A 24,720-nucleotide genomic window follows, 5' to 3' on the forward strand; every position below is an offset into this window, starting at 1 on the left:
AGTACATGCATATCACTGTCATTTAATATTTCTGTCATAAAACGGTTATCAAATATTAAATATTTAGCTACTTATTACCTTATTACCCTTCATTCACTGTTTCATTAATAAAACCGAAGCATCTCACGGTAATTGATGTCCGGATTCTGTGAACCGTAAATCTGCTGCCTTTGATTTGATTGGCCATCTCAATCATCTTGATGTTGATGAGTGCTGTTAGTTCTCTGAGGCAGACCAGTTTAGAAATGTAACTTTTTAAACTTGCTGTCGTGCTAATAGCATGGAAAGCAGAGCGTAAAGGAGTGTAGAAGAGCAGAATCAAGAATACTGCATATCACTTATTTGATGGACAGTTATTGCGGGACTTAAGGTGGTTACTGCCCTGCTGTGATTGCATTAGATTATGTTTCTTTATTAAAGTAATAATGCATCATTAAGTCTGATATTTCAGATTCATTTGTTTAACTTGAAACAGTTTGTAGTTATTTAAAACATATTCTAAAGTAGAATATTACACAGTATTGACAAAAATGGCAGGTTTTACATTAATGGCAGATAGAAGTAGGATTTATCGGCCTATACCAAAAAAAAGATTATTTTCCAGTTGCTTTGAATACAGAGATTAAGTCTCTAAAAACTGATTGGTGAAGTGCAGGTGTTGAGAGCCTGTAGAACCGACAGTATGTCAACACCATGTAGTGAGTGCTTTTCTGTGTTTCACACAATAGCAGACTTGTCATTTTCTCTCAAAGGGAACATGTACAGTATGTATAGCATGTACTGCAGGCTTTCAGTCTTATGTTTTTCTGGTCTCCTCAGATCTAGAGCACACAAACTTGCATTACTGTTTTTACCTATTGACTCACATGCAGTTTATTTAAAATACACTTTCAAGCCCCCACCCCACCCCCCAAAAAATGTGTTCCATCAAGAAAACTGTTTTCATCCATATGAAGAAAATTAGCAGGGTCCCAAACAACATTGATCAGGCCCTATTGACTATTTATTGTATGGACAAGAAAAAGATATTTTTTCATAATATTGGCTTGTTTTCCACAGAAGAAAGGTTTAGGACAACATGAGATTGAGTAAATATTGACAAAATTTTGACTTTTGTGCAAACTATTTCTGTAAATATGATTTAATGCTGAATAAGCCAAATAACAGACTTTTAACCCTGCTGGAAAATTAATTTGGTCAGCCAACTGGTCTAGTGTCTAAAAAACAGCAAGCCAGAACAGACCAGCTAAGAATAGCAAGCTTAGACTGAATTAGGTGGAGGGTTTTTTTTCAGCAGGGAAAGAGTACCTGATTCAACAGTGATGCGGTAGTCGTGGTGCACCTGGGTCGGAGGGTAAGCTTTTCTTGCTGCACTGCAACTGCCATCGAGTGGCATTTTCTGCATGCGCACAATGTCAACTACTCCTAATGGCAGCTTCCTGACAAGTAAATGAAGGGCTGCTCATTCCTCTGGTTTCCTCCCAGGTGACATGCCGTCCCCATTCCGTCACTATCAAAGAGACAGAAGGAGTTTCAGAGAGTCTGGAAAACGGTCAATTATGGTCTGCCAGAGGGAGTACAGGCACCTTTAGGGAATGATATCCGTTACAAATAATGCATGTTTCCATGCTCTTGCTCCATTCTGTCGAGAGCGACAATGGGAGAAGATTGCAAAGTAGCAGAAAGGAGCGCATTACAATTTTATAGTGTAAGACTACAGAGGAGAAAACGATGAGCTTATGTTTGGTACATTTGTATCCAAAATTCAGTCGATCTACATGTGTCAGCTTTTTATATTCATGTGGCTTGTGACGTGATTGAAGATGCAGAGATCTATAGATGTTGCATTCTACTTAAAAGAAAACCTTGTTAAAATGGTAATGGACTGCATTTATATAGCGCTTTCAACAGAACCCATTTCCATCCAAAGCGCTTTACAGGGTGCCTCACATTCACCCATTCACACACCGACTGCGGTGTCAGCCATTCAAGGCGCCATCCAGCTCATCGGGAGCAGCTGGGGTTAGGTGTCTTGCTCAAGGACACCTCAACACTTGGTAAGGTGAAGCTGTGGATTAAACCACCAACCTTCCAGTTCGTAGACATCCTACTTGAACCACTGCCGCCCCAACTCGGTTTGCCATTTAAGCTTAAATGATAAAAGTATTAAACTTATAATTACATTAAACAAAACATGTTCATGTAAGCAGTGAAACATTAAAGACTGAGGTGTTTCAGCATTATTTTGCAGATGGCTTATTACATTCGGTTTCCATTTTAAACTGCTATAAAGAGGAATAGAATGAGTAGGAATAAAACTCCTTCAGTGAGCTTGAAGTTTAATAGCAAAATGTAAGTATCTTTTGGTTGTTAAATATCATCCAATATTTTTTTCAAGACATTTATGAGAATTTAATGGAAGGGAATGTGTTATATGTGTTATAAACAATTTCCTGGTAACTGAGAAAAGTAGACAGCCTGATAAAACATTTCAAATAAACACAAAAATGATTTATTTAAATAAATGCTGCTTAATATTTGTGTAGAGACTTTGACGTATTTATTTCAGGATTTCAGGAAAAAACTAATTAGAAGGTTAAAAATAACAGAATTTATTTAAACAGAAATCTTTTATAACATTATAAATGTCTTTACTGACACTTTTGATAAAAGTAAATAAAAGTATTATTTTCTTTAAATAAACTGGCATCTTACTAACCCCAAACTTTTGAATGCTAGTGCATATGTCACTTAATTACTGCAAAACAGTCAAACTGGACAGAATCTCTCAGTGCTTACAATAGACTATAATGATATGCTAATTCAAATGCTTTAAAGAAGAACCATTTTGTCAGGATTTCTGATCAACATTCATCTGAAACCATTAATTGGAGCTTTTAGGTGACATTAAAATACAAACATTATTGTGTAGGGGAAAGAATGCTGTCATTTCTCTTTTTTACAAACTTGATTCCAAAAAAGTTGTGACACTGTACAAATTGTGAGTAAAAGAGGAATGGAATAATTTACAAATCTCATAAACTTATATTTTATTCACAATAGAATATAGATAAGATATCAAATGTTGAAAGTCAGGCATTTTCTCTGGGCCAAGGCTCATTTTAAATGGACTGTGGAAAACTGTTCTGTGGTTAGACAAATCAAAATTTGAAGTTCTTTTTGGAAAACTGGGATGCCATGTCATCCGGACTAAAGAGGACAAGGAAACCCAAGTTGTTATCAGCGCTCAGGTCAGAAGCCTGCATCTCTGATGGTATGGGGTTGCATGAGTGTGTGTGGCATGGGCAGCTTACACATCTGGAAAGGCACCATCAATGCTGAAAGGTATATCCAAGTTCTAGAACAACACATGCTCCCATCCAGACGTTGTCTCTTTCAGGGAAGACCTTGGATTTTCCAACATGACAATGCCCAGACCACATACTGCATCAATTACAACATCATAGCTGCATAGGAGAAGGATCCGGGTACTGAAATGGCCAGCCTGCAGTCCAGCTCTTCCACCCATAGAAAACATTTGGCACATCATAAAGAGGAAGATGTGACAGAGAAGACTTAAGACAGTTGAGCAACTAGAAGCCTGTATTCGACAAGAATTGGACAACATTCCTATTCCTAAACTTGAAGGACTTGTCTCCTCAGTCCCCAGACGTTTGCAGACTGTTATAAAAATAAGAGGGGATGCCACGCAGTGGTAAACATGGCCATGTCCAAACTTTTTTGAGATGTGTTGATGCCATGAATTTAAAATCAACTTCTTTTTCCCTTAAAATGATAAATTTTCTCAGTTTAAACATTTTATTTGTCATCTATGTTGTATTCTGAATAGAATATAGAAATCTGAAACTTTCACATCATTGCATTCTCACATATCTGTGTTACTAAAAGAGCACTAATGATATTCAGACTGAGGACTGTGAATGTTATTTCTGCTGTTAGGGCAGCATCTCTATTATAATGTCACTGTAGAATGTGAAATCTTAAGTGCAGTGACTTATTTAATATGCATTACTTTGCCTTTTCCTCTTGTAGCCATCATCCTCATCCTTAAAAGTCTAAAAATCATTTTCATGTCTATTCTGCATTATTGTGGTGCATGTTATGATAAAAATGTCTCTTATATTCTTTTATAAAAAATAAAAACTCTTACTCTGCTTCTTAAATTATTTTCCTTTTTGGCTGATGTCATCTATCCCCTTCAACTACCTCATATAACTTTATATGAGTCAGTCATTTTTTTTTTTTTTTTGCTGTTGCTTATTTTGTTTCACATGGAAATATGTCACATGAAATTCAAATGGGATGCAATTGCCATGTCATGTTGATTCTTTCTTGTCTGCCCTCATTTGCCTCATACTTTTTTCTTCAGCATTTGAACTTCAGTACTGAGTATAGATGGTTATGCAGTTTCTGGCCCTGAGGGATAGAGTGCTAGGAAACTGTTTTGGAATTACAGCTGCCATTTGGCCTGAGGATCCGCTCAGATTTACAGAATAAAAAACTTTTGACTACTTAACACAACATTTAGAAGAACAATGAATCTCCAACATCCCTAAACCATTTAACCAAGACAAAACACAAAGATAGTAGAAAAAAAGACCTTTAAATTCGAAGGGGTGGACAGAACTGACAAAATGGAGACACATTTTGTCACATAACGACAAAACATTTATTTTCTAGCTACTTTGTCTTCATATGCAACACTTTAATTACTGATAAAAATCTGAGCTAAATTTTTTTCCTATTGCAAATCACTTTTAGTTTAACTTCTGTTATTAGCCTCTGTTCTTCTCCTCTTCTCACAGCACTGAAAGATCCTCCTTATCCACAGGTTTATCTCCCACTATGATGTTGGTCCAATATAATTTCACAGAGAATATCCCTGTGCTGAGACAAAATGTCATATCTGATACCAATAATTAAGGCAAAAGAATAGGACACGGGGACAGTGACGAAATATGTGATAGACGGTTGCCGAACAGAGGAAGAGAGATAAAAAGCAGAGAAGGGAGTTCAGATTTGAGTGAAATACAACCAAATCAGAGGCGTGATTAATCAAGCAACCTTCAGAGGAAAGGTCTGAGGTTTCGCGGGAGAACTGATGGCTGCGAGACACAGGAAGAAAACTGAATGAGGAAAGGGCAGAAGTCAATAGAGGTGCTGAGTGCATTCTCAGCCTCAATCATAATGCTGTCACTGTGCACTGTAAATACATCAGCTTCCCTGGGCGACTGAAGAGACACGTCACCCTAACCCAAAATCTTAAGTGAAGTCTGAATTGCTCCGCATGTGTCAGTTGCCTTTGTCCATAGAAAATGGGCTTAAAAATCTTTGGGCTATCTGTGTTTTGAGGGTTTGAATGAATATTTTGTGAATACTTTCATATTGTGAATATATGTTTTAAATATGTATTTTTCAAGCTGGAAATGTATTTAGTATAATATATATATATATATATATATATATATATATATATATATATATATATATATATATATATATATATATATATTATACTACATATTATACTTTATAAAATAAAATAATAATAATATATATATATATATATATATATATATATATATATATATATATATATATATATATATATATATATATATATATATGTTTTTTATTTTATTTTATTTTTTACAAAATGTACTTCGGATACAACAAAATTACCATTACCAAGGTCAAGATTTTGATTAGTGGGGAAGCTTTAGCATCTGACAAATTAATATAATTAATAGATGTAAAGTCAAAGGTTATACAGTACCATACAATTTAGAGTTTTTTTTAATACTATACTAACATTTCTAACAGTTTCCAAACTAATAAAGTTATACATGAAGTGAAGTGAAGTGAAGTGACATTCAGCCAAGTATTGTGACCCATACTCAGAATTTGTGCTCTGCATTTAACCCATCCGAAATGCACACACACAGAGCAGTGAACACACACACACACACTGTGAGCACACACCCGGAGCAGTGGGCAGCCATTTATGCTGCGGCGCCCAGGGAGCAGTTGGGGGTTCGATGCCTTGCTCAAGGGCACCTAAGTCGTCGTATTGAAGGTGGAGAGAGAGCTGATAATACATGTTATCAGAGTTGGGGAAAGTTACTTTAAAAAGTAATGCATTACAATATTGCGTTACTCCCTGAAAAAGTAACTAATTATGTTACTTAGTTACTTTCAGAGTTGGGTTTAACGTGTTACACAGAAACGTGTTACTGTAATCTAATTTATTTTCCTGGTAGCAGTAAAATAATGCGTTACATTTTAAATTCATGTAATTTGATTACAGTTTATTTTGTCAATTAAATTACATTACTTTTAAGTTAAAAATGCAGTGTTAAAAATTATGAACTAAACAAAAATTGCATTTTGCGGGTCAGTATGCCCTTTAATAAATCACCTGACAATTTAAACTAAAATGAAGGCGAGTCCTACAACATTTAGATGCAATGAAAGGTCGTATTTCAGTTCATAGAAATCATATTTCAAAATGTTGCACTCGACATATTTTAGTCTGGCAGTAAAGTTTGGGAAAAGTTCAACAAGTGAATGTATACAAGTTTATATCATGGTAAAGTGAAAAGTGCCGTGACATTCAGCCAAGTATGGTGACCCATACTCAGAATTTGTGCTCTGCTTTTAACCTATCCAAAGTGCACACACACACAGCAGTGAACACACACACTGAACGGTGGGCAGCCATTTATGCTGTGGCGCTTGGGTAGCAGTTTGGGGTTTGGTGTCTTGCTCAAGGGCTCCTAAGTTATGGTATTGCCAGCCCAAGATTCAAACCCACAGCCCTAGGGTTAGAAGTCAATCTCTCTAACCACTAGGCCACGACTTCCCCTAATGAATAAACCTCAGGCTGAAGGAAAAGTAAATTCATGTCTGAACAGTAGAATACAGTAGAAGAAGCTTCAGCACTCTTCAGCAATAAAAAACAAACAAACAAACAAACAAAAAACAATGAAACACAATTGTTAGTTTATTTAAAGTCATTTTTGCATTTAAGTATGGTTGAGCTGGATCATCAAAGGTCAGTAGCAAATACACTCGTTAATAAAATGGGATTAGATACATTTGTGTTATTTAACATGTAATTATTACAGGTGTGTGTCCTATTCTGAGTTTGCATTTCACTGTTTTAATTAATTATGATAAATACAAATTCTTTTTTTTTTGTGCGAGTGGGATGAATTAAGGCACATTCACATTTTTTCTAGAACTACAGTGATATCATGTTCACACAGCACACACAACACCGCTGTACTTCCAATTTCTCCCAATATGGGGACAGGAGACTTGTCATTCAATAAATGGGAACACAAAGTAACTAGCGTTACTTTTTTGAAAAAGTAACTCAGATATTTTCTTGTAAAATAAAAAGTAATGTGTTACTTTACTAGTTACTTGAAAATGTAATCTGATTACATAACTCAAGTTACTTGTAATGTGTTACCCCCTACACTGCATGTTATACTCTAATGTCTGAGTGTGGCATTTAAAACTGCATATGTTTATACAAAATATTTAAATTCACACCCAAGGTGTAATGGCTTGTCTGCTAGCTGTGGCTGTATTACCACCTTGTGTGCGCATTAATTTTCAAAGTGAAAATGGCCAGATCTTTGGTGGGATGTCTTTAAAGCCTCCCAATAGTATATACTGTAGGCCCTACAGGAGTTTGTGTGTGTGATTTTGTGTTCTGCTGATGTTCATATGTGTGTGTGAGTGTGAATGTGTGAACTTCACAGCATCTGATACAGCAAGGTGTGAGATATGAAAAGACACATATGAGTTGGTGAGAAGATTTTACTGCAGAAAAAAAAGATACTGTGGAGATGAATAAAAGAGCCATAACAGCTACAAAAAGTAAGAAGCTACAAAATGGCTCTTATAAGGAGTTTTACAGCAAATCGTTTTTTTTTTCTTCTATTTTTAGCTGATTTCTCCACAGAAGGCCACTTAAACAGTCACAACACTTCAAGCAATAGACAAAATATTCTGGGATTTTTCAAGATCTTTTCTTACTAGTAAGCCTTCGGCAAGTCAAAAGAGAGAGTTAAACCTTCTATTAGTAGCAAGCATATAGTTTGGTTACATGTATTAATCTCATTGGTAGCATGTAATTGAACAGACAATAGAAGAGTGCTATTGTGCCATTGTAGCAAATTACAGGGTATTACAACCCACGGGTCAGAAACTGACATGCAGTAGCTAGAGAATGGAGAGCTCTGTCTGGACTGTTTCAGTTAACATGATGCTATTTGAAAGTGCCTTTATGTTCCTGTTTGGTGCTGTGCCTTACTGAAAGTAGTTGAGTAGCAGAATAGAAGAATTTGGCTCAGAGGTTGGTCTTTCTTAACTCATGAAATTTAATGGAGTTATCTGTTAATTACGATACGTGAACATACATAACAAAGCAGAAGATGCAAGTCAAATGCTCCAGGAATAGTTCAACCCCCCCCCCCCCCCAAAAAAAAAAGAAATTTATCAATACACCACTTGCTCACTAATAGATTTTATGCAGTGAATGGGTGCTGTCAGAATGAGAGACAAAACAGCTGATTAAACATCACAATTATCCACAAGTAATCCACACGACTCCAGTCCATCATGGAACATCTCTAAAGCAAAAAGCTGTGTGTTTGATGTATTCATCAGCTGTTTGGATACTGCAGAGGATCCATTAGTGAGCAAATGTTTTGCTAAATTTCTCAAAATCTCAAACTCATCTGCATCTTGGATGACCTGAAAATGAATACATTTTAAACAGATTTCCATTTTGGGTGAATTTCCTTTCATCTAAGAACTTTATAGAGACAACTGGGATATTTAACGTGATTTTTTATTTCCACATTACACAAGGATCAACTTTGATTTAAAAATAATGTGCCTAGTATTAGCAGATCCTCAGAGGAGTCCAAGAATCACTTATTAATGCGCTGTGACATTTAATTTCTCTGGTTTCACCTGTTTTCACGCTTCCTGTAGTTACTGCACTCTGTGAAATCTGCCATGCTGAGCTGTGTTTGGCGTATTGCCTCTAGTCGTTGACAGCTGAGTGTTATTGAGACACATTGTTCCACTCCACGATCGCTCTCCCTGGGTTTGAAGAGCTTCACTGGGCTTCGGATTTCAGAAATTTGGTAAACCTCAAGTAATCTCTAAACACATTTGCCTTGGTCTACTTTAGATGAACACTGGAGTTATTTTTGCTTGTTTGCTGCAAACTTTCCTTAAAGTAGTAGTTCAGTCGAAACAGAACAACCTCACACTAATTAAGTTTTTTTTTTCCAGAAAAGATGTTTTCATATTTTTACATTTACATATGCTACTGGTTAAAAAATAAATTCATTTAAATAATACTTTTATTCAGCAAGGATACATTAAACAGTTCAAATGCGAAAGTAGTTTTCTGTTTCAAATAAATGCTGTTCTTTTGATCTTTCTAACTATCAAAAAATGCACAACCCTATTTCATTGATGATAAGAAATGTTATTTGATCAGCAAATCAGCAATAGAATGATTAAGAAATATATATATATGCATAAACTTTTACTTTTAATATTTTAACTGTAATACAATGACATCATAAGTGCTACTATAATCTAATTTTTTTTTCTGCGAAGTAAATATCTGTCTTTATGTTTATTGGAAGAGAGCCTTTTGTAAGTGACCATCATATTTGGAGCTCATTGGCATTAAAAAGTTTGGAAACCCCTGAATTCATTTGTTCCTGTTACTGTAAGCCAAGAGAGGCAGACAGTATATTCTAAGACATTTCCCAGTTATTCAGTAACACTTTGTGGGCAGAAATGTGTGCTTCGTGGAACAGTTGTGGGCTATGACTCAAATAAGTATCATCGAGCAGAGAGAAATGAGCACAGCTCACCACAATTGCACCTGGGTTTTTCTTGGCTGAGGTAAGGGATGAGCTGGAGCCGTTTGAGGCTAATATACTTTGACACTGATGGCGCTCACCATGACCCTTTTGCAGTCGGCTTGTTCTGACACCACTTCCTGCATGTGATTTGTGTCCCTGGGACAGGCTAATGAGAGAGTGTCTGCACTCCACCCACTCTGAAAGACGAGCCGGATACAGCTGCTGCATGCAGGGCTCTAATCACACCCTACAGCCTGACACCCCTCTCTATACACGTGTGTGCGTGTGTGTGTGTTAAACCTTGATACGTCTCCCCTCCCACACAACATCATCGTCATGTAATGCTAGCTACTGATTTTCCACTGACACAGTTACAAATATGAGCATCACTTTTCTATATATACTTCCTCAGCGGAGTCTTCGTAGTTTCATTTATTCCCACTTAGATATTTTGAAGTACTGTATAAATATTTTAGAATACTTTCTCAGATTAAAGACTACTACAAATGAGGACAGAATGGGACAGAAGGAGTGTCTTAGAAAATACATATTTTTCAAAACTCAGATGAAGTCAAAATAGATTTTTAAAATTGATTTAATCAGGTTTAACCTTTTAAAATTACTGAATTAGATACTGACATATAGCTCTGAAAATAACAGCTCATTCAAATAGTATTAATGAACAAATACTATAATAGTATTAAAATAAAACTGTGCTAAATCCTGCAAATCATGGACTGAATGGCATAAACTACTGTAGTATTAAAGCTACACTGTAAACTTTTTTATTACAAAATAACCAAATGTTATTAAACCATGTTTACTTTATCCATAATACACTTTGATAAGTGTATGATAATGATTAATAGTTAAGAGTGGTAAGGATGTTTGTTTGTTTTAAAAAAAAATGCATTCATACACCAATTTGCCCAAGTATGTCATACCCATAAGCAGAAAAAGGTCAGATATGGTCTTATTATTGGCATACCAAGGTCTGCAACTCTGCCATTTTATTTTTTATTATTTGCTAACTTTATGGGACTGCCTTAAAAAAAGCTTTGCTCCAAACAGATCAGCGTTTACAAGCAAGAAGGGAAAATGAGAGTCTGTAATAAAACCGAAATCAACATTGGCTTGGCTTTTATGAGGTGGTGAGACGTATGATTAAAAAGGTTTTAAAAGTGGTCTTTTTTCTTAGTTAACAAGAAAACATTTCATTGAACTTATAGATGGCCATGCCTTCATTATATAACATTTCACTTTATCAGAGTGCATTCATGTCAAATGTTAATTAATTGTAATGTAAACTTTTGTTACATGATTTATTGCTTGGTGCTAGTTTTCAATCCGCTACAGACCACTCTTCAGAGGTGCTATACAATCAAAGCCCTTGAAAGCTTCAGGAGTCGGAGAAGGTGAGAGGCGCCTGTCCTCTCTTGGGGAACATCAGAACTGCCTCATTCACTATTCTTCTCAGCACAGAGGTAGTCGCCACCTGCTTCAGTCCTCCATCGGACCATGACTGTGCCTGGTTCCTCTCTCTTCATTAACACATCGGCCTGCTGCTAATAACACTTTGGTGGCATCTGTTCCCTCACGTGTTTTTCAAATGTAACCGCAAAAGATAACAGTTGTGATGTACAAGGGTTGACAATCTAATTGACTGTGAATGTAGATCTATGACTGTTCTTAACAGCGTCAGATACAGCTGTAATTTCTGATAATACTGTAGATACCATTACAAAATTTTACGTATTGTTTCTTAATGCATTTTCCTGTTATATTCTAAAAATTTAATTGACTCATTCAGCGAGTCATTACAAATTAAATGTTGTGATAACCTTTAATCAAAATGCCACAAAATTGTCCATGTGGGCTATTGGATTTAAAGTAGGCATCATTTTATTTCATTTCGATTTGCATTGGCTCCCTTCTGGTACGTACTGTAACACCCACTTTTCACCATTCAGTCCTTTCTCACAATCCATTTTTGTCCTGTTTGATATTCTGTTTCACTCGGAAATACACTTACCTACTGTAAAAGACATGAAGCCCAGCACATGCCATGCAGGGTAAAAACACCTGTATTGTGAATGAATGTGTCCCTCTCATGTCGAGTGCAGGTCTCTCTGGTTGGAAACCGGAAATTCTGTTTTAGCTAATAAAAATAGATTTATAGTGCTATGCTATGCAAGCAGGATATGTTATTAACTTGCTAGGCTGACTGAAAAAAAAAAAAATATTTTTTAATTTCATAAAATGGCATAAGTAGCGCACTAAAAAGATACACTGTTTTTGCTTTTGCGTTTTAAGTAATTTTTTTCAGTATGTCACTATTTATCCTCCATGCTGCAATGCTAAGGACGGATTAATTGAAACATGCCCTTCTGTGGCTGTCCTCCAGCTAACAAGGACTGAGAAGATGGTCTCTCTCTGTGAGAGATGCAGTCGTGTGTAAAAAGAATATATTCTGTTTTGCAGCTCCTCTGTGCTGAAAGTGCTAGTGGATTACACTGTATGACTGAAATGTTGAGGTTAGATGACAGGTTGATAGGTTTATCAGGGTTATCACAGATTTTTATGAGAAAGAATAACATGAAGCATTGCAGAACAGAGCTGTTCAGTCATTATTCTAATTCACTTACCAGAAAGGCTAATTCTCCATGGTTTCCCTCGCCTAACCTGATTTTACCAAGTGAGACATGTTCCTGGGACAACATCGTTGTTGACCCTGGAACAACATTGTGATTAACCAATCAGATTTGAAGAACCAGTTTATAGATTTTGTGAAGTTTATGCTTAAAATCAGTGTTTGGTGCTTGTACATCAGTGACATTCATCTATCATTTCCTCTGATTTTAGGGATTACTCATGGTTAAGGTTAGGTTTAGGTGTAGGGATATGGTTAAGAATATATTTTTGGAGTAAAATGTTGTTCCAGGGTCAACAAAATATGTTGACCTAGGAACACATCGGACTTGGCAAAATCAGGACGTGCGTTTCCCTCTAGGATTTCCTGTGGGTTTTTAGAGAAGGGTTTTTTTTTTATGTTGACACTATTCTGGTTTACAGTTATGAGTAAAATAAGGTCTGTGGTTGACATTACTTGATTCTTTTGTTTTAGTTCTACAACATAATTGCTAACAAGTTGCTATTCAATGACTTAAAACACCACAAGGATGTGAGTTTACATGCTTGACAAATTGTAGTTGAGCAGTGTTAGTGTTTTTGTTGCATTTGATCATTTAGTAAACACCATTCTGCATATTTTTGCTCACGATTCAATTAAGACCTGTGATACTGTGACCTGTGTTACTGACACTTTAATGTTTTGCTATATAACATGAATTGTCAATTAATTTGCTTACAAGATGCTATATAATGACTTTAGACATCACACAGAGGTGAGTGTACATGCTTGACAAATTGTAGATTAGAAACATTTGCAAAAAAATAATTCACGTTTAGTCATTTAGCAAACTAATTTTACCATGTTTTACTCACATTTGGTTCTATAATGTTAATTACTATTTAAATACAAATAAGGTGCTATATAAGGACTTTGAACACCACAACGATATGATTTTATATGCTTGATAAATTGTATTTTAGCAATGTATTAGGAAAGTTCGTTTTTGCTTAACAGTTACTCATTTAGAAGACACATTTGACCATGTTTACCTGCATTCTTCAGATTATTGCTCACAATCTCTACTCATAAAACAGTTTTATGAGTAAACTAAGGCTTGTGGTTAACATTACTTGAAGAAACTTTCATGTTTTGTTCTACAGTGTGAAACACAAACTATGTAGCTAGAGAGAAAGTAAAAAGATAATTTGAAGTACCTTTGTGATTATCATTTCAGGAACTTCTACTATATCACCATGCTGCGAGATCCTGTGTCACGTTACCTGAGTGAATGGAAGCACGTGCAGCGTGGTGCCACCTGGAAGACTTCCCTTCACATGTGTGACGGCCGCTCGCCCACACAGGATGAGCTGCCCACCTGTTATAACGGAGATGACTGGTCAGGGGTCTCCCTGCACGAGTTCACGGACTGCCCTTCAAACCTGGCCAACAACCGGCAGGTGCGCATGCTGGCCGATCTCAGCCTGGTGGGCTGCTACAACCTCTCCACCATGAACGAGAGCGAACGCAACCCCATTCTCCTGGCCAGTGCCATGAGTAACTTGAAGAACATGGCCTTCTACGGCCTGACAGAGTTCCAGCGCAAGACACAGTACCTGTTCGAGCGCACTTTCCGTCTGCAGTTCATTTCCGCCTTCATGCAGATCAACAGCACGCGTGCCGCAAATGTGGAGCTGCATGACGACATGCGCAGACGCATTGAGCAACTGAATTTCCTGGATATGCAGTTGTATGATTTTGCCAAGGAGCTTTTCCTGCAGAGATACCAGTTTATTCGTCAGCGTGAGCGGCAGGAGGAGAGATTGAAGAGGCGTGAAGAGAGACGCTGGCTCAGGGAGCACCGAGTCAACCAGAGCAGACAGTCCAGTGTGGGAAACCAGTCTCAGGTCACCACAACTGAGGACTATTCCAGCCAAGTGGTCCACTGGTGATTCCTCTTGGAAACATGCACTAGGATACAGTGAAATATAATAGCTCACCAGAGGAAGAGAAGGTCTTAAGTTCTTTCTTTTAGTTTAGCACTATAATAATAAGTTTAATAAGTTAAAATAATAAGAAACTCCAATAAGTTTCTTTTATCATGGGGCCTGTTCCACTGCAAAAAAAAAACATTGCCCTGAGCAGTATTTTTTACTTATTTTTTTGGGAAAATAAATACATAAATAAAATTACCTGAAAAGCAAAAAAAAAAAAAAAAAAAAAAAACAGTCCTATATCTAATGGTACGCTTAAAAAACAAACAAACAAAATATTTGAATATAAAATACTGTTAAAAAGTTTGGGGTCAGTACTTTTTTATGGTTTTGAAAGAAAGCTTTAAGCTTGCCTATGGTAAATATTCTCTGAGGAGTGTTAATATTTTTATTTTGAACAAAACATATTAAACTTTGTATTTTATCATTGTGCATGGTACAAGTACAAAGCCAGTCACATGCAGCAACTTTTAGCATTTATACATACAAGTTCTTATTTAGCTCTCAGATTTTTCTTTTTCTGAATTGTTTCAATGGTTTAAATGGTTTTACTGTAAAACATGAAAAAAAAAAACACTGATTAAGGACATTTATTATTATTATTATTTATATTTTTGTTTTGTTTTTTTGCAGTGTTGTTTATTCAAGATTTCTTCTGATTCCTTTGCAATGAAATTGAGACTATGATGTAGATATAGACTGCAAATCAATTGCTGAAAAAGGAGGATCTGTGTTCAATTGCCATGCAACCTCCAACATCTTTGTGAAGGAACAACAAACCCTACACCACAGAGATATATAAAGGTACAGCACTTTCAATGTTAAAGGGTTATTTCAACCGAGAATGAAAATTCATCCATTGTCTACTCACCCTCGAAGCATCCTAGGTGTATGCAACTTTCCTCTTTCAGAATAATTCAATCAAAGTTATATTAAATATTGTCCTTGCTCTTCCAAGCCTTTCAATGGGGGTAAGTGGGTGTTTGTTGTCAACAGTTCAGAAGACGTGAAATAAAGTGCATGCATCTGTAATAAAATGTCCCTCAAACGGCTCCGAGGATGCTTCGAGGGTGAGAAGAAGATGGACAAATTTTCATTCTCAGGTGAACTAACCCTTTAAAGGGTGTACACTCAAGATGTGTTCTTGCATTCAGAAACAGACAGTGAATGGAATAAAATTCTGACATTTCTTTTTATACTCAGGCCTGTGGCCAGTAAAGATCTCAGTAGACACTCTATCAGAGCTCTCTCTGTCTTTAAAAGAAGCAAACTTAGAGCATTGAGACGGTCTGTACTGAGAATCTCTACAATCTGTAGTAGTAGTAGTTTCTCAATGATATGTTGTAAGATTCAGGGCTAGCAGACGCCGGCACAACAAGAGCCTCTTCTGTGACATACAGTAGTAGCAGAGAAATGTTACAGTTACTACTGCTAGCACTAAAAGATATTTAAAATTATTTTTATTTTTTGTCGAGTTTGATTTATTGTACTTGCACAAGAAGAACATTTAATTTTTTTATTGTTATTATAAAAAAACAGTGTTCGTCATGATTTAAAAATGCTAAATGTATGAAAGAAAAAAAAAAATGACACATCCAGCTCACAAAGCCATAACTTAGTAATTATGTGGAATTAAGTGGACATTTACTGAATGGTTTCAAAACTGAGATTGTGTAATAAATGGAACACTTTAATTTTTCACTTAAAACAATGCTCCTGACTTGAGAGATGATGCAAATAAGGAATGCAAAAAAAAAAAAGTTAAAAATAGCACAGCTGGAATGTGAAAACAATTGAAGCTTGTATGCCGCCTAAAGGTGAAAGAAAATTCACAAGAACAAAAAAGCAAAAGAAAAAAAAAAAAAAAAAAAGAGAAGAAAAGAAAAAAGATTGTACACAGTTAACAATAGGTCAGTTGCCTGTATCAATAGTTCACATTTGACCTGGAATGGAGCATGAAAAATACTACAGGAATATTTGTACACAGGATGAATCCTGTATGAACTGCACTATGCAGCAAGAGAGAAGTGTGTTTGTTTCAGGAAGACTGAATGAATGGGTGAGTATTTGTTTCATCCACATTGCTGTTTCACATATTTCTGTAGTCCTCACTAAAACTTTTACTGTCTGGGAGAATTTTTCTGAAGCTAGAACTTCCAGGTCAAAGGTAAGTGCTTGTGGATTTTTTTTTACATCCTTAAATCACTGGCAGGTTAAAAGAAAGCCTTTTCTGGTCTGTGCTTTGTGGCACCTATTAAAAACTTGATTCTCGTATTCTTAGGCAAATGAATAACACATATAAACACTGCTCATATCAATCACATCCAAACTAAATTTAGGATCATGGGTTATCATTTATCCCTAAAATAAATAAAAAATCGGTATTGCTCATCATGGTTATGGAGAACATGGGAATGCTAAAGAAATTTATGATTTTAGACCAAAAATGACTATTGAAGTTTACGGTTTTGTTTTGTTTGTATATGTTGTTCCATATGTTGTTAACTTGAATATGTGCTGCTATTTGTGTGTGTGTGTGTGTGTGTTTTATTATTGTAATTATTATTTGTGACCCTGGGCCATAAAACCAGTCTTAAGTGACAATTTTTCGAAATTGATATTTATACATTATCTGAAAGCTGAATAAATAAGCTTTCCGTTGATCTATGCGTATTAGGCAATATTTGGCTGAGATACAACTATTTGAAAATCTGGAATCTGAGGGTGCAAAAAAAAAAAAAAAAAAAAAAAATCCACATACTGAGAAAATCGCCTCTGATGATTTCCAAATTAAGTTCTTAGCAATGCATATTACTAATCAAAAATTACGTTTTTATATATTTACGGAAGATAAATTTACAAAATATCTTCATGGAACATGATTTACCTAATATCCTAATGATTTTTGTCATAAAACAAAAATCTATAATTTTTTACCCATACAGTGTTTTTTTGGCTATTGCTAAAAATATTCCCAAGCAGCTTAAGACCAGGGTCCAGGGTCACATCTGAGCCTTTATTGTGTGAGGCCAGAAGACCTGAGATTATGTACCAATGCAAGTTTGTGAGTATCTCTCTCTCTGTGTGTATGTGAGTGATCTGAAATGAATAAAAGTGTTGCAATGTGTTTTAATTGCTTTGTTCACTAAAGTGCAATATGATATTAAAAACAACCCCTTATGGGAAATGCAGATGTTAATAAGTATGTAATTTTTGCTGTTTTGTCTTGTTTGATAAATACACTTAAAATGTAGTCTTAAAGTGATGCTCAAATATGATGTATTTCTCTAAATATTTTAATTATATTGAACCAGGGGGTGAAGCATTAAGTTTTTGTGACTCAACCACTAGAGGGCGGAGAAACTCCACCGATGTTTTTAATGTTCCCTATTCTTTACACAGGGTTGTGTAAAGAATGCATTCTGCATTGATTGCTCATAACATGTGAACAAATAACTGAATAATTGTATTTAAATAGCTTTACAGTCTATTGGAGTATTTACCTTAAAAAGTTATAGACCTAAACAAATTGCGCTTCTGGCATGTTTAAAATAAGATGAAGATGCCAGAAAAATCAGTTTTATTCTGTACAATAGTGGTCCCCACTTCCTATTCACCTCCTTTATAAGACTTTATAAGACTTAATAAGACAGACTGCAACGGTTTGTGTTATTGAGTGTTCTACTGAAGAAACAAAGTCACCTACATTTGGATGCCCTGGAGGTAAGCAGATAAATATAATTTTTTTTTGGGTGAGCTATCCCTTTAGTTATCCCTAAGTTAATCATGGTGACAAATACACAGGTGATTTTGTGGTATTTTTAAAATAGAGCTGGTAACTGAAAAACTCAAAACTGAAAAACATTACTTGGTGCACCTTTACAAAAAAGTTGGAGTGACCTGCTAGAGAAAGGTCATTAGGAATCAAATTTTAAGAACACTTGAAATAGCCTTTTCATTAAAAGTTTTTAATGTCTTTGTTACTCACGTGTGAGGAGGAAAAATCGGAGTAAAAAAGGCACCAAACTTTGTTTTTTTGTGATTGTTATTGTTGTTATGCCTACAACAATGTCAATAATTAACCTGCAATATTAACAGATGAACTTTGCCACTGTTGTTTCTGTGCAAGTTTTTTTAACCATCACCATATGCACATGGAAGACAACAGAGCTGTCAGTTGGCTAATCAGGCTCGCATTTCTAATATTTATATGTCATTTTTGTTTTATGGGTAAAGTCAGTGTTAAAATTCACATTTCATTTTACAACATAAGGTAAAGACATAGATGGGAATTTCGAATATGAATCCAAACTACAAGAGGGAAACTTGTCTGACTGTCCAGTTTGTGCTTGATTGGACAATCTCTTTTAGCACCTTGCTGGCAATTTAAGTTTAAATCACAGTTTCAAAATTCCTGTTTGAGATTTTATTTTAATCATCAACGAAAAACAGTATTCTAATACTATTATACTAATCTCTTCAAAAAATATTTCCAAAGTAGAAGCATAAGTCCAAACATGGTAATACCTTTGCATGCCTAAGATAGTGGAGGGGATTTTGATTCTCTTGATCTCAGTGACTCAAATGCTTTGAAAAAGATTCAGTCAATGGCACTAAGTGAAGGTTGCATGTGAGTGGGTACAAGAGAGTGTAAGTACCTAAAAATGAATAATTGAGTCAACACAGTTGATATGATGAACTGAACAAACAACATTGATCAGCAGATGCTTGTGTACAAAGGATGAGCTTTGTTCATTTCCACACCAATTGTTCTTTTGTGTACGAAGTCTTCTGCCTTTTAAAAGCTCATTTAAGGTTTTGACAGTCCTTACAGACATTACAATGGAGCAACACATCTTAACATCAGACAGCAATGTTCATTGTTGATGATTGCTTTAAACTGACTGAATTGAAGGAATGTCAGGCTGCTTATAATATTTCCTTACTGTAATGTAATAACCTATCTAATGTCTACTGTAGTACTTCTGGGATTGAAATTGCTCCCCATAAATACCAGTGTGTTTCCTTGTCTGTAAAGATTATTAGTCATCCAGGTAATCGAAGGATGTCTTGTTTTGTGTGGCCACTCATCCGTGGAGTGGTGGAGAATATGATTTCCCAAGAGTGGATGAAATCTCACGGATGAGTGGAGAATCTTTTTAAATGAATAGAAAAACGTCTTACCCAAATGACAAAGAATTAATTTCTGGAATTAAGTGTTTCAAGCAAAACATACCCAAATATTTTTGTACCTTTAAATAGATTTTTTTTTCCTTTTTCTTGGGGTCTGTTATGTATATATCTACACATTTTTATAATTTAGATATTTATTTAACAGTTCATATGTAACAATTTCATCGTTTTTATATGTTATTTATTAATTGTATTATATATTTTCATTAAAAATGTTCATAATATTTACAGTAAAAGATAAAACAGAAGTCGTACAGTAGTTCAAATTCTATTATCCACTATTTTATATTTTGAAGAAGTCTTTGTAAAATGAGACCAGTATTAATATCCATATTTACACAATGTTTGGGGTCAGCAAGATTTTTTCTTTTAAAAAGAAAGCATAAAAAGCACAAGACTTACAAGACATAGTACATACACAGTATGCACACACTTCATAATATATAGACACTTAATGTATCAGATCTTCAGAAGGTCTGTTTTTGACATGTTTGGAGAGTGGATTACAGATATTGTGCTGCTCGTGCGCTCCCTCCCGTGCACAAAGCTCCAGAAAGCCTGTTGAAACTTGTCCCCTGCCAATGTATAAAGTGCTAGGTTAAAGAAAGTGTTGAGGCCAGCCAGGGGTCGTGTCAATATGTAGGCTGCATGGATGCCTCTCCTCTGAATGCATGACACTTCAGTTCTGCGCAGGCTATCCACCCTCAGTAAACGCATGATATGATATGGCAAGAAGCACAGCACAAACACGACCAGAATCAGAATGGAAAGCATGCGAACTCTGGAACGACTCGGACTGTGTCTGGATACGCTGCTGCCCAGAGAGCCTGCAATGTGTGTGTAATTCCAGCACACCACCAGCAATGGCAACACATATCCAAACACTGTGAGTATCCAACCATACCACCACACCACCTGTGGATCATTACTGGCGAAATCAAGGCATTTTGTCAAGTTGTCCTTCTGTTGCACTGTTATCATCCCCAGCATCGGGCCAATTTCCACCAGGGAAATGGCCCAGACTGCCAGACAAGCCAAAGTGCCCCATCTTTTCCTCCGAATCTCAGCAGCCTTCAGCGGGTACACCACTGCAATGTAACGGAAGATGCTAAGGCAGGTTAGGAAGAGGATACTGCCATAGAGGTTGTAGTAGAAGCAGAAGCGAATGAAACGGCACATGAACTCTCCAGAGACCCAGTTTCTGGTTATGTAAAACTGGATCAGCACAGGTAAACTCAACGCATACAGCAGATCAGCTACTGCCAGATTCACCATTATAATGCTGCTGCTCTTCCAGGGCCTTAGTTTTGCCAGGTAAATTACGATTGCCAGTAAGTTTCCCATAAGTCCAACAACAGAAATGATGCTGTACATCACTGGCAGATAATATGTTTTTACGTAATCGTCAATAGGAAGACAGTCAGTTGAATTCTTTTCCAGACCCGCCATTGCTTTCTGTTGCTTCTAAAAACAAATACAAAAAAAAAACTTAAATATTTTACACTGAAAATTGCAGAAACTTAGAATAATAGATGTAGCCTTATATATATATATATATATATATATATATATATATATATATATATATATATATATATATATATATTATTGGCCTTTTTCAGGATGTGAATTTCATCAAGACACAAAAACAGTAATATGCCGAACAGAAAGACAAGCTTGTGCCATCTAGGTATTTAGTACCAAATTACCATTTTAAAATAATTCCATAGTAAATGCCCAAATAAACAGTTCGTATTATTGTTGTTATTATTATTCAACAAAAGGCATTTTACATTCATTTTCACTCACCAAGTGTTGTTGATCCATCACTTTCTCCTTTGAGTATGTATGTATGTATTATCGTGGCTCCATACGGTCATCACTAGAGAGATTCAGTGATGTGTGGTTGTCTATCAGGTGTCATCTGTGTTTTTGTATTGTCTGATTTCGCTCCCTAGATACACACGCATGTGGGGTGAGTCACTTTCTTCAACACAGAAGGTAGTATTATGCCTTGAGTTACTATTTAACATTTCCTGTAACTTCCCGATACACTCACATTTCCTCAAACACATCATGAGAATTTATAAGTCTTTATAGCCCACACAGTGTACTGGGAGTGGAAGGTCTGAGATGAATCGTTTGACACTCATAAAACTGCAGTTCTCAACATTGTTTCAAGCAGACCCACCTGCATGTGCAAAGCTTGTGTGGAAATAATTAGCCAAGTTTACAGTATGTTTGTCTGTTAAACTGAGTTATCAGATACACATGAGCACATGTATTGTTAAAGCACCTAGAAGTTTATGTTTTTATAGATTGAACCAGGAAGTTCTTTAACACACCTTATGGTATGAGGAAACAGCCAGAATGTCTTAAACGTTTGTTTATTGTGGGTGAAATCAGTGTGCTCACCCAGCTAAAGGTTCCTCTTCACAAATATCTGTTGATTAAGAGTAAGTGAGACACAAGGCCCATTTGAATAAATGAAAAAGTAGTCACAAGTTTTGGTAAGAATTTTAAAAATGCTTTTAAAATAAGTCTTTTCAAGTCAAGTCACCTTTATTTCTATAGTGCCTTATACAGTACTGAGTATGTCAAAGCAGCTTTACAGTCTCAAACAGGAAAAAAGTTTGCCAATAATGCAAGAAGACAATAACAAAGAGTCATTTTTCCAGTTTAAGTCAGTTCATTAATGATTCAGTGATGTCATCATCCAGTTCAGCTCTCTTCCAATAGTGTCTGTGTAATCAGTCAAGCGTCCCCAACTAAGCAAGCATTTTATGCTTACTGACTGCATTTAAAAAATGAATCGTGAAATAATCAAAAATACAGCAACAAAGCAGTTGAATTGTGAAAAATTACTACAATTTAAAATAAATGTTTTCTTTTTGAATATACCTTAGAATGCAATTTACTGTATTCCTTAGATATTACACCAGTCTTCTGTGTCACAATATCCTGCAGAAAATCATTCTAATATAAAGAGTCAATGTTAAACTCTGTAAGTGTAATTTAACCTGAATAAGCTCTCATGTGCTGTTTATCTTTTCAGTAGATGATAATACTAAACACATATTGCTCAAAAACAGACCAACAACACGTTTTTGTGCACAGCTCACTAATCGTGCGTTACCACTAGATGGCGAGCAGTATTGAGTTTGTAAAAAATACCCAGTTGCTAGTATTTTGTATTTTAAAACATCATAAAATAAAATACAGGAAAGCATTAATAAATAATAAAATACATAAATCAATAAATCCTACCCTATTTTATAAGTTATGGATGAACCAGTGAAATAAACTCCAGTGATCTTAATAATTCTGATTACTAAAAACATAGTAAATCCAATTCCTAGATAACTGTTATTCCCATCACATGATCATTCACCTAGAACCACCTGATCTGACAGTCAGACAGTTTGTGCCCAATACATGGAGAAAAGTTGACTTAAAACAATAATTTACATTGTGTTCATAATTAAATTAATTACATAATTCAGTGTACAGTATATATACCCACACACATACTCTTACTCATAAGACAGACACTTTTATCCAAAGCAACGTACACGGCATTTAAATGTACATTTTGTCAGGGGTGTGTGTTCAAGGTGTGTGTGTTCAACACTCACTGCTGTGTGTGTGCACTTGGATGGGTTAAATGCAAAGCAAATATTTTGAGCATGCTTACACATATCACATCCTCAACTTTTCTTTCCCCTGGAATCGAACTGGTGACAAAAACTCTTAACTTAACTTTGAATTTATTTTGGACTTTTTTCACAGACTTTGCCATCTTGGTAACTTTAAGTGCAGTTTGAGATATTAATAAGTGAATCTCTAGAGGAGACGCATGTGAGAGTCTTTTTCTCAGAAGAAAAATGTGAGCAGCAACAGACTTAATCAAAAGCTTCCATTTGCTCTCTGTTATAATCTCATTGCTATTGGAGAAACAATGAAATGTTAACTCATTTGTGATTTTTATTTCTTATGGAAGTCAAGCACCAAGATGAAAGAAAGAGCCATTTCATTTCAGACAGTGATGTTTTATTCCAGAACACACTGAAAAAGAGAGCATTCACTTCTTTGATCTGCGGCCTTGTAAGACTGGTCCCTATCTTGCAAGAAAATCTAGCAAAGGATTTACTTCATTTTCAGCGGCTACATTGACTGGACTGGTGTCAGCTTTTCTGAAAGGACAGACACTTCATTAGTGGCAGTTGCTGTGCGGTTGATATGATGTCAGATTTAGCGTGTTTTTCTGTTTAGCTACTCTGTGTCCACTCTCTCCAGACAAAAGCTGGAGTGTGTGAGCAAAGTATCTGAAAAAATTTAAGTGTGATGTTCATGTCAGATTATCAGATCACTGAGATGCACTCCAATGGGTCATTACCAAGACTAGAATATAAATTAAAGATGCAATTAAATTAAAGTAAGAGCTAATTATTTTTTATTCTGAACAAATTCAACCTAATTATTTTCATATTTTTATATGTCTGTATTTTGTTTATGCTTAAATTACAGTATTGAAATTACCAATTTTTGTTTTAAATTTGTATTTTTTAGCTTTTGTTTCTTTTGTCTGCAAAAGATAGGATTGATTTGTGTGCAGATTCATCTAAAATTCCTTCTACAACATCTTGAGTAAACTCTTAAAAAATAAGCTGGTGTTTATTGCTGCATTTACTTTTATAAAAAAAAAAAAAAAAAAAAAAAAACACTTCAAAGTATTCAATTCTATTTTATTTATTTATTTTTTGTTTGTTATAAATTTTTCCCTTTTCTCTCCTTTTGGAGTGTGCATGTGCATTAATAAGCCTTTGTGATAGGACTCTGGGAATATCATTTGCACCTTCTCTTCAACTGTGTGACAGCTGTGAACACAGCACATGTGGAAGCGCACGCTGTTTTTAATCAATTACTAAGTATACCACATGTGCAACAACGTTATTTGAGCACCTGTCGTGAGCCTGGC

At 35.5% G+C, this 24,720-nt stretch overlaps 2 protein-coding genes across 2 annotated transcripts in view; one reads left to right on the plus strand and one right to left on the minus strand.

Annotated features, from left to right (window-relative positions):
• LOC113053752 (heparan-sulfate 6-O-sulfotransferase 3-B-like) overlaps positions 1–14,669 on the plus strand; it is a 45,065-nt gene extending 30,396 nt beyond the window's left edge. Inside the window, exon 2 of the mRNA XM_026219024.1 lies at positions 13,793–14,669. Coding sequence (XP_026074809.1) covers positions 13,793–14,507 — 715 coding nt within the window. The 3' untranslated portion in view covers positions 14,508–14,669. The remainder of the gene's footprint in view (positions 1–13,792) is intronic.
• Positions 14,670–19,938: 5,269 nt separating this feature from the next.
• LOC113053753 (2-oxoglutarate receptor 1) lies at positions 19,939–21,722 on the minus strand. The gene is made up of 2 exons (XM_026219025.1): positions 21,552–21,722; positions 19,939–21,206 (listed from the first exon to the last, which is right to left on the minus strand). Exons 1-2 carry the CDS (start codon positions 21,567–21,569, stop codon positions 20,202–20,204), a joined length of 1,023 nt encoding a protein of 340 aa, XP_026074810.1. The 5' UTR covers positions 21,570–21,722; the 3' UTR covers positions 19,939–20,201.
• Between the last annotated feature and the right edge of the window lie 2,998 nt (positions 21,723–24,720).

Source organism: Carassius auratus, chromosome 34 (assembly GCF_003368295.1).
Source record: "Carassius auratus strain Wakin chromosome 34, ASM336829v1, whole genome shotgun sequence".
NCBI lineage: Eukaryota > Metazoa > Chordata > Actinopteri > Cypriniformes > Cyprinidae > Carassius > Carassius auratus.